Source organism: Perca fluviatilis, chromosome 8 (assembly GCF_010015445.1).
Source record: "Perca fluviatilis chromosome 8, GENO_Pfluv_1.0, whole genome shotgun sequence".
Taxonomy (NCBI): Eukaryota; Metazoa; Chordata; class Actinopteri; order Perciformes; family Percidae; genus Perca; species Perca fluviatilis.
Genome location: NC_053119.1, coordinates 14,605,136 through 14,616,455, shown reverse-complemented (window position 1 = coordinate 14,616,455; position 11,320 = coordinate 14,605,136). Strand labels below are relative to the sequence as shown.

The following is an 11,320-nucleotide window of genomic DNA, read 5'->3' as shown; positions in this document are numbered from 1 at the left end:
GATTATCGTTAATATTAATTAAAGATCTGTGAATAAATGCATGTGACATGAAGATGCTTGATGTGGTTAAATATTCTTTTTGTAATCACTTTAAATTTGTCCTGTAAAATATTTGCTCATTGGTTTGTCAAAACACTGTGTTGTTGTTTGTTTTTTAACCATGTATATTGTATTTCACTTTTTACAGGTAAAAGAATGGCTTTGTCTGAACTGCCAGATGCAGAGAGCCCTAGGAGCATCTGAGCTGACTGGAGGTCCTGTAGTGAAACCACTGCCCTCCCCAAGCAAGATTTTTACAACTCTTGGCTCTGAACAGAAGGATGTACCAACATTAGTCCAAAAGGAGAAGTCTACAGAATCTACAACAGTCAAAAAAGAGGCAACTCAAGCAACGCCACAGAAAAAAGAAACCCCCAAAACTGAGGCTCCAGTGCCGACTGCAGTCCAAAGGACGGAGACACCACGACGAGGTTCTGTGCCAAAGACACACGTCCTTTCAGGTATTGAACAAGGGCAAGGTCAGGATAGTGCTGGCAAGCAGCAGCCTGATGAAAAATCCCCACAAGTGCAGCTTTCTCAAGTGAATGCAGGTCTTGCAAAACAACAAGCGGGAAAACCACCACAACAGCCCTCAAAATCTGCAACCCCTACTGCAAAATCTGTACCACCGCCAGCTCAGCCTGCTAAACAGGCTTCAGGAGGCTTCTTTGGCCTTGGCGGACCTAAAACACAACCTGCTGCTGCAAAGCCTGCTGAGTCAGTGACTGGAAAGATGTTTGGTTTTGGTTCCTCTATCTTCAGCTCTGCATCTACGTTGATAACCTCAGCTGTTCAGGAGGAACCTAAAACTACACCACCTACTCCACGTAAGATGTCCACTACAGCCCATATCTCTCCTAAAGCTACACCTCCGGTTTCTCCCAAGATGCCACCTGCAAAGGACTCCAAACCACCTGCTGCAAAGAAATCAGAACCACCTCAACAGGCCAAGCCTGCTCCATTAGCACAGGCCAAAGTAGAGAAAGTTCCACCAGAGCCTCCAAAATCCACAGAAGTGACCCAAGTTGCTCCTAAAGCAGCTACATCAGAGCCTCCCAAGGCTGCAGTGGCCTCCCAAGTCACTGTCAAACCAGGCCAGTCCACCTGTCCACTCTGTAAGGTCGACCTCAACGTGGGCTCCAAGGATCCTCCCAATTACAATATGTGCACTGAATGCAAGAACACTGTCTGCAACTTTTGTGGATTTAACCCAATGCCTGATACAGGAGCGGTAAGTGCAATACATTTCATTTCACGTAATTTTCACATTGATTTTAATGTTTTAGTTTTTTTAGGTTTGGCCTTGATTTACACTAACGATTTCCAACTCAAACTGTTCCATTTTATCAATCGAGTTGCCTCATTTTCATTTTACTGAACAACAATGAGGGCAGCAGTTTTAGTATTTATGTCTGATACTGATCATCAAAACACTAGTGAGGGCACCTCAGAATGACAGAGAAGCAGCACACTTTAATCCATATGCACATATGTTTCAACACCATTCTGAGCTGAAGTATAGCACTGGTGTATTGGTGATTTAGTGAATATAGAGTAGAGAACAATGCAGCTGAAGAAAAGTCCTCATTAAGATCTTTAGGATTCATGTTCTCCTCACAGCTTTTGTTTAGCACTAATGTCATCTTCACCTTAAAGAAATGTGAACGTGTTCAGCTTCAGTAAATCATGTTGCTGTTGGTACAAATTTTGCGTTCATGTCAATAGTAAAACACGGCATAGCTCTATGTATTATAAATAGCTGCCTTATGGTTTGTGATATGTAACATACAGTACATGTCAGAGATGTCTTTGTTCGCCCTTTGATATCTGAGCATATAAATTACATAATAGTATTACAGTTTATGAAAAGGTTTATATGATAGTTCCTATTTATTAAAAAAACAAAATTTTTGTATTATCAAGTCAATATACTTGTTATTGTTCTTCCTGTTTATTGTCAATTCTTTGACATTTAAGAGCATCTTCTTTTGGGTTGGAGTGAGCAAGCAATACCATTGATATTTAGCACTTTTTTGTCTATTTATTTTTTAGGATACTCTTCGTCAGTGTAAAGGGTGGGGAAAACTGTGAGACTGGCTGTAATACAGCCTTTTATTTCTATTGAAAATGTAGTACACAATAGGCTGAATTTTACCCCATTGTTGATTTGATTTCTTGGCAAGAACCTGAACTGACTAAAAATGAATTACAAGTCTGATGGAATAATAGATGAAAGTGCCACAGCATAGAAAATATACAGAGACCTTGCTTGAATTAGATTTCAGACTGTGACTTTGAACAGAGGTTGGTGTGCAGTTAATTAATGCAATCTTTCTGAATTATTGACCTACTTGGAGAGGTCTCAAACTAAATTTAAAAACATACTAAAATGCAGGCAAGCTGCTATCTGTCGCCTACTAGAGTGGCCCGAGTTATTACATAACAGCTCATGAGAAGACGGCTTCAGCAAACCTGCAGCACTGAAATGTATTAAAGTGATTGAGGGTTGTGCAACAGCATTAGTGAGATGGGATCTGCTGCCATAGCAGGCCAGGGAATCTCCAGCCCTCGTGAGAGATCTGAGATGGCAAAGCCCTGTGATATGCCAATAAGCAGAGGTGAAACAGATTAAGTCCAACACAACACGGCACAGTACATTAGAGCAGCAGACATTTCCTTTCAGGCCATCTGCTCTCTCACAGATCTGTGGCTCCATATAATTCAACAATTCCCCCTTCATTTTATGTGGGTGGCAGTAGCACATGTGTGTGCCGGCTTTGTGCGCACCTACACATGCAGTTCATTGTTGAATGCATGGCTGTGTACCCTTTGTAGCGTTTTCATAACCTATATGTTAGGTGCAGTATTACTTCTTGAGCAAGGCACTGAACCCCGAACTGCTCGGGCGCCTTTCCATGGGCAGCTCCCTCACTCTGACATCTCTCCATTAGTGCATGTATAGGTACTGAGCATGTGTGTGTAATTCAGGCCTGTGTGTAATGTGTGTAATAACAACAGAGTGAAAACATTGTAATTTCCCCTTGCGGGATTAATAAAGTATATATTATTATTATAACAGCTCACATTCCCCAGTGGGGTTGGTCTGTTTTTCTGCCAAGCAGTACTACTGTAGCAGTTAATGCCTGAAATATATATTTTTAGATGGGTTTTCTCAGACCTGTCTAAAGTGGTTTGGTGAAAATGTTGAAGGTTTTTTATTTTTCTCTTAGTTATTTTAATGGTCACTTTAAAGGGACTCAAATGACACAAGCAAGTATTTATTGTATGATATGGGTACAATTCATTTATGTTCCATGTCAGTCATGTTACAAATTAGGTCATCTTTGATACTAATACTTTCATAATGTGATATCCTATTAAACATGATACAAAGTTGGTTACATTAAATCCGAAAAATATGTAAAAGGACATTTATTAAAATAATGTGAGCTTTTATTCCATTTTTAGCAATAGTAAATTCCTAGTTTCAATGAAAGACAAAGTATTTTTGACTGACGGTTTTTATGAGAATGGGGACAATGTTCTTTCTGTAAACTCTCAGTAAACAGGAAAACTCATCTCTGTGATTGAGTGGCTGTGAGCATTATTTTTTCTCATGTTATTATTTCTGCCTTCAATTTGGTTTCCCAGAGATAGATTATCACACGCTCAGCCCAAATGGCACATTATTGTGGAGAAATATACAAATAGAAATAGAAGAGATGTGCCTCTTATGTAATTGACGCTTCTCACGTTTCTTGTGAACACCAGAGAGGGAGGGAGAGCCTAAGGGTAGAGGTTTGATGGGGGAAGGGACAGCGTGGATGATTGCTGCTGTGCGTACAACATAGATTCATTCCTCTTAATAGCCGTGAAAAACAGAAATAGCTTTGCCTCAACGCCACTGGACAGGATGAGCCGCCATACTTATTGCTGTCCTACAATCAGCTTTATCCAAAGGGGCTGTGCCTGCCAGTTCTCCATCATGAATGTGTGTGGCTTTTTAGTAGAATGGCAGAAATGCCTCCTTTTAAAATATGAGAAGGAAGAAAGATGAGAAGGCCGCTTTAGGCAAAGTGTGAAAGCAGGTCTATCCATTTTTTCCTTTTCTGCTTCAGCTGATGCCATCAAAAGCCTGGGAGTGACTGTTGTCTGATAAGTAGGACACACGTGTGTCGTGCTTTGCCAGCTAAAGCTTTGTGTGTGACAGATGAGACAGCATTATAGTTCCTCAGTCATTTTTATAAAATGTTACCATTTGGCTATATCTTTAACTTGAAATAGATTTTGTTTAGTTTTTTTTTTCAAGTAAAAAGCAGTCTTTACCTGATTTTTTTGTCCTAAAATATTAGTTTATTGTAAGATCCATTGGAGGAATCAAACGTAAAAGCAAATAACAAACTTTGTGTAAAGCTTTCATGAGAGATGGATTCATGACAAGATGCAATACCTCTGACGCACATTGCCAGCAGAGTAGAAAACCTGCAATGTGACACTTGCAGTTTTTTTCATCAGTCCCAAAGTTTTATATTCTTTACACACATCAGGTATATGTGTGAGATGCTGTAGGCCAGACAACCACACATTGGCCCCATTAAAAGGAGGAGACACTCCCGGGTGTGCAGTTTTAAAAATAGTCATTCTGAGAAAATATCAAGCACTGCCTACCTGCTCCATCCCTACTTTTTTTTTCACAGCCTCATATAAGTCACATAAGTCTAGCAATGATAAAACTGAGTCGACTTATGCTTTAGACATGACGCTGCAGTAGAAGATTATAGATTATAGTCTCATATCAGTGTAAACAATTAAGTCGTATTTTTTTTTTATTACCACTGCGTTCAGTTCTTTTTCAGAGTGTGTTTGATGTTTCATGACATTTGGGAGGTTTTGACAGTTATCCCTCAAGCTGCAATGATTTCCCTGAATATGAGAAAAGGATGTTGCTATTTTGATACATAATGTGGCCTTTTATCAGAAGAAAATGAATAGGACCTTACCTAAGAGGTTAATCTTTGGTAATGTACTTCCTAGTTTCTTTGCTATCTATGCCACGCCCTCTTCACTCTCTTCTATCCCAATCTTCACCCTATTGCATCCTGCCATCAACAGGAAGTTTGCTGATGTGCCGTTTGTCAGAATGGAAAAAGCAGGGAGTGTATTTCCTTGTATTTAGAATGAAGCACTCTGCTTATTACAGATTAGTAGTTCAACGTTCTCTATTATCAGAGGACTTGATTTATAAGGAGTTCTGCTCTGTGGGGGCCGCTGAAAGCCAAGTATATTAGCCAGCCACAGCTTGTGCCAAAGGCATCTGCCAGAAAATCAATAGGAAACTTACCAGCTCCAGAACAACATCAGGAAAGCACTGAAGAGAGACTGAGAAATAGTGGTGCATAGTCCACAGCCCAAAGGCCATCCTTTCAGTGTAGCTATTATAAATGTAAATTTCAGGATCTATTTAGAAGGTGTTGGTTTGTAAAAATAATACAAACTCAAATTATGGGACTGATTCATTAGTGGGGAAATGGCTACAGGCTTTCCTGTTAACAGCAGTTTAATAGATGTTTGGGCATTTGAATTTTACGTTGAATGTCTTTGTTGAACCACACGTGTCACATATCCAAAGCTGATAGTTAACAAGATTTTCCAAAAGGGAAAAGAAAGGACTAGAGCACACTGATTGATAATCAGCAATGATTTGTGAGTCGTAGATTTATTAGATTTATTTCCCGCATCAGATATCCATAATGCATGGAGGAATGTGCCAAATGTGTATGTAGGATTTGAATACAAATAAACACTTGTGTGGTATTTGAATGAAAGTATAAGGGAATATTTAGGTATCTTAAAATGTCATGATTTGAAGGTAATCTGTGCCCCATGTGAATGGGTTCTTTTCCTAAGGAGTTGCATAACTGCAGAATGTGTCTTGCTGTGAATAAAGTGAAATGGGCATGTCTTTGTAAAGCTCAGCAGATCCAGCCTAATGCAGCACGCCTGTGTGTCAAGAGCATAATTTCCTGACTGCTGTCATTGTGAAGGTTTGGTAATCCAGCTCACAGGCTAATCTTGGGGAGCAGCCTCCCCCACAGCTCTCTGCTCGGGGCTCCTGCTCTTTACTCATAAAACTGATTTAATTAGACAAAAGGATGATGGCAACTTTCCAAACCCTGTGGCTCTGATACATGGCTCTGAGACTGTGGTTGTGAGGCAGTGACTGGCACTGGACGAAAATGTGATGGGATTAGGTCTTTTTGTTGACTGAGATGTTTTTCTCTTTATTTATTTTTTATTGCAGTCTGATTTAGATTAAGGTTAAGGTTATATGAGTTATCAGATGCAAGAATGGTGCAGTGGTGGTATCATGATGAGACTTGCAGGAGAGGGAGAACACAGTAGACCAGCAGAAAGACTCATGAATGCACGGCCACGGCTCAGCCATCTGCGAACACTGCTGTTTGATCCTTCTTTATCAGTCTTTCCTGATAGCTCTTTTCAAGTTTGTCCTGTACAGGGAAGCAGAAGAGAATAGGCAGCGATGTTGGATTTTAATGAGTTATGTGGGTTTTCTTACAGCCTGTGTGTTGTTAAAATGTGTTGAATTATGTTCAGTGGCTAAAAATGAATTTAGGTAACCCGGTTTTTCATAAAGTAAGTGGGTGACGCAACTGATCAGTGGAATGGCAATGATACAGATGATGTATGTATGTAAATGTTTATTTACCAACTTGATCTGATCTATGGAACCTTGTGATCTTTTTTTTCAGCCTCTTTTTTCTTATGTTGAACAGCTATTTTGTATTTGTTTCTGTATTTATTGATTATTTCATATTAATGTTTAATTTGTTTGTTTATGTATGCACCAGCCGCTGAGGCAGCACGGTGGCTTAGTGGTTAGCGCTTCTGCCTCACAGCAATAAGCTTCTGGGTTCAAACCCAGGTCGTCCCAGGCCTTTCTGTGTGGAGTTTGCATGTTCTCCCTGTGCTTGGGTGTGTTTCCTCCGGTTTCTTCCCACCATAAAGACATGCATGCAACTAGAGCTACAGTTGAAAATTAGCTGACTGGTTAACAATGGTGTGTTTACAGAAATGTTGATTAATGTGCATTGTCCTAATCAAACTAAATAAATCTTAAGGCAAATTCCTTGTAAGTGATACATACTTAGCAATAATTTCTTTTCAGATTCTGAACATGGAACAGTTAGTTATTAATTGTGAGCTTTTATATATGTATATATATATATATATATATATATATATATATATATATATATTGCCAAATTGTCTAAAATTAGGGGTTGACAGCTCAGGATTTTATCTACAAAGAAAGACAAGATTTTGAAAAACATTTTCCCCTAAATGGCAATAATAGACAGGTATTATTACTTTCTTAGCTACAAAGATAGCATCACTGCATATGAGCTGTCTCTGATAAGGCCATTGTGATGGGTCTATAAGATGATCAGAAAAGAGCTGGAGTTTGTGATTACTAATAACTGATTGCTGATTAGAATATGTATGTGACAGGAGCACAATGCTTGTTAGCTGTGATTACATCCTGCAAGCGGGATAGAGGAGGAGAAGGAGAAGTAGAGGGATGTGTAGGAATTTATTGTTGACAGATGTTTAAGGCATATACTATACTACAATACTGGGATTGCCAGGTTTTTCATTTAACAAAAAAGATTAGCCTTAATAATCAACTCATCAATTTTATTACTGATTTATAAGCTATTCTGTATTGAAGATAAACTAGTTGCAATGTGCGACAGTGTCATAAGTTTTTTAAAAGAAAAATAAATTACCCCTTATTAGGATTTAGCTTTTATGTGGACCCATGTATTTTAGCATTAAGCAATGTTTTGCATATCACTTTATTTATCAAATGATGTTTGCCATGACTCTTTCTCAGACAGTGAAAACATTTTAAAGAAATGCAGCTACAGTAATCATGCTTATTCATGTTGCTGCTGCCCACAGTCTCAGGGTTGAAAATGAGCATTTATATATTCAGCCATACTTTATTTGCAGTGGATTCATGCTATGTTGTGCTATGGCCATTAGTAGGACAAAAACACAAATGTCTTCAAGTGATTGTGTCAGTTTAGACCAATCATTTTTAGTTTTGAAATGTTCCCTCAAGCCTTGTCGTTCTGTGTAGCAGGATGATAACAACAGGTCTTAGCAGTGGCATATTTTAGGCTAGTTTTGGATGCAGCTGGATTGCAGGAGTAGGCCTAAACCAAGGTATGACATAGGGTAGATTACTTACTAAAGCCCAACTCAGCACATGAGCCTGTGAACTGCATGTATGTTATTAATTTACGTCACCGCTTCCTGAACCAGTGCAAATTTACAAGACAAAATGTATGTGTTTAGAGACACATCCAGACACTTATTCTGTTTATAAAGTGCATGAACAATAGTGTGCACATGTGGCAGTTGTGGTTTCATAACTACGACATAATAAATGTGTATAGGTTCTAATACTTTATCTCATGGCAATTAAAACTTAATGTTGTTTCACAAACGATGTGTGCGATGTAATCTCCTCCGTCCTGTGTATCAGAACTGCTCTCTGTGGCTCCGCAGAGGCAGCGCATTGCTGTTATTTGGTCTGCTAGGTTGCTACAGACACACTGCATTTTCTATTGATAGCTTTAAAGCCTTCCTCTCCTCCTTAACTGTCCGTTAATGGAGCTAAGATGTGATAAGAAATGTGCCTTCAGAGGATTACATTTTCAAAGTAACAGCATTGGTTATAAAATGTGATTAGTTCTTTTGCAAGGTAAGCATTTTTATTGCTATCTTACAAGTGTTGTAAGTTCTGGAATGGCAGCAAGCATGTTAATGTTAGGGATCACAAGCTTCTATTGAAAATAGTATATATTGTTGATATTACTGTGTAAATGCTCTGGTTGTTTGAATTGCCCAGCAACGAGTGCAGGATGAAGATTGAATTTGTATTACTTTGAGTGCTATGGTATTACTCCGCATAAGCACAAGTCAAAGATACACTATGCCACTGCAACACACAGCAATACCTCATTGCCTTGGCAAATATGACATTATGCAGTTGGTGTGTTATTTTAACTAGTATTTTACCTCCTTCATTTTACCTCATTTGAACTTTAAAGTTACAGTCTAACCTAAATTTGCCCCCTAAAAAATAATTTGAACCTGCTATCACTGACTGTACAAGTTCAATGACATGTATTTTAGTACTAAGACTAGACACCAGACAAATGTTTTTGTTTGTTTTATTTGTCTTTGTAAAAACTGGAGTAAAATGTTTATGTTATGATTGAGTCTTTCTACTCCCTTATCGCTGTTATTATGCCCCTAAATCTGAATAAAGTTAGAAATAGGATTCAATCAAAATGATAAGTGACCTTTTCATACTTTTGTTTATTACCTTTTTGAAAAGTAGAGTGCTGGCCCTGCACTAATGCAATGTCTCTGCACAGCACACAGAACCACACGCACACACACACACACACACACACACAATTAATGCGTTGGAGAAAATACACTGTGTTCGTTTCATATATATTTCTTATATATATTTATAAAAAATTTAACAAACAAATGTTATGCAATTGCACCATTCGGACGAGTTCACTACTAAAAACTGAATAGCAAATGTGCTTGCTTTTGTTAGTTTTTCGAAAATGCTAACTCAGTCAGACCTTACATCAAGAATACGTATTACCATTTATTACAAATGCAATGAAAAGGCTCTGCTTTTGCAAAGAATATCTCAAAGTAGCAACAAAAAGCCTGCAGAGAAGAACTAATCCAGCCTTATCAAACACATACCAGAATAGTATGGTTAAGTCAACAATACCACAAGTTTAGCATGTAAAGAAGATGGTGTAGTGGTGGCGAGAGCTGCAGCAGAAAAATGCACTGGCATGAGTGTATCAGCTTATTAGTGACAGGGAAAAGTAGCAGGTTACAAAAGCCACGTCTGTGCTGTTTACCCGTGAGTTAGTTTCACTTAATTCAGACATTTCACAATAAGTCCTGCTTTTCTTATCCTCTTTTATGAAATAACCATCTAGCCCTATACTTTGACTGGTGATCTGATTAGAAATTTGCAAAATGCTGTTTTAGCATCAACTGAATATACAAATTACAGTCTTCAATTGTATATGCGATATACTGCATGTAAAAAAATAACTAAGTTGGCCTATAAGGTGTTTATATGTAAATCTTGGTATAGTGTGTTTCCTAATTATGTGTTGTGTTTGTTTGTTTGTTTGTTTGATCACAGAAGGAATGGCTGTGTCTGAACTGCCAGACTCAGAGGGCTTTGTCTGGACAGCTGGGAGACTCAGGAAAAATGCCCCAGCTTTCACTTGTTTCTGCCAAACCAGAGACCCTGGCCACACCTGCAACCAAAAAGACAGACCGCAAAACTTCCCCTACAAAGTCAGAACCTACACCTGTGGCCACAAAATCACCGCCCACACCTTCCCCCATCAAGGCAGTACCAACAGGTCCAACCCCAATAGCAAAGGTGGAACCTACATCTGTCCCCATGGAAACCACGGCTACAGCAGATTCCGCACAAATCGAGATCGACACCCCACACATAACCACAACAGCAAAGGTTTCACCTGTTACAGCAGAAAAACAACCTTTAGCAGCATCCACAGCAGGACCCATTATACCCACTATGGTCACTGTGCAACAGACAGCAGTAACACCAAAGGTTGAAGGTCCAAACACAGATGTTCCCAAGACTGTAACAGTGGAAAATAGAGAAAAGGCAGTGAAAGTGGAGCTCAGTGAAACAGAATTTCACAAAGTTCAAGAGTCTAAAGTTGAAGCAATTGTAGCTGCAGCTTCCTCGTTCCCAGTGACTGAAGCTCCAGTTGTACCTACCTCCCCTATTGCTGCAGAGGTTGCTATGGCTGGAGTTTTCCCATTGCCTGAAACAAAGCCAGAATTGTCTGCTCCAGAGAAGACTATTAAGGGAGTACAGCCTGATGATTATATCAAACTGACAGAGCCAACAAATTCTTTACAGCAAGTTGAGGAGCAACCAAAGTCACAAAAACCACAACTGGTATTGGAAGTAGAACCAGTCACAGCAGCTGACAGCAAGGAAATGGCCGATACGTTGGTTGAAAAGATAATTGACATCCCCTCAACTCCAGGGACACAACCAGTATCTACAAAAAACATCATCGTAAAAGTAAGAATGTGTCCTCTTTATTAAAACAAAATGTTATCGTTCAATTTGACATAATACAATCAATATTTTGTAAAA

General features: G+C 38.9%; 1 protein-coding gene across 3 annotated transcripts in view; it reads left to right on the top strand.

Moving 5' to 3' along the window:
• Nucleotides 1-11,320, top strand: part of LOC120563540 (protein piccolo-like) — a 44,628-nt gene that overhangs the window by 903 nt on the left and 32,405 nt on the right. For all 3 annotated transcript variants that reach the window (XM_039807761.1, XM_039807760.1, XM_039807759.1), the window contains exons 2-3: nucleotides 188-1,270; nucleotides 10,319-11,245. In XM_039807761.1, the coding sequence (XP_039663695.1) occupies nucleotides 188-1,270; nucleotides 10,319-11,245 (2,010 nt within the window). The remainder of the gene's footprint in view (nucleotides 1-187; nucleotides 1,271-10,318; nucleotides 11,246-11,320) is intronic.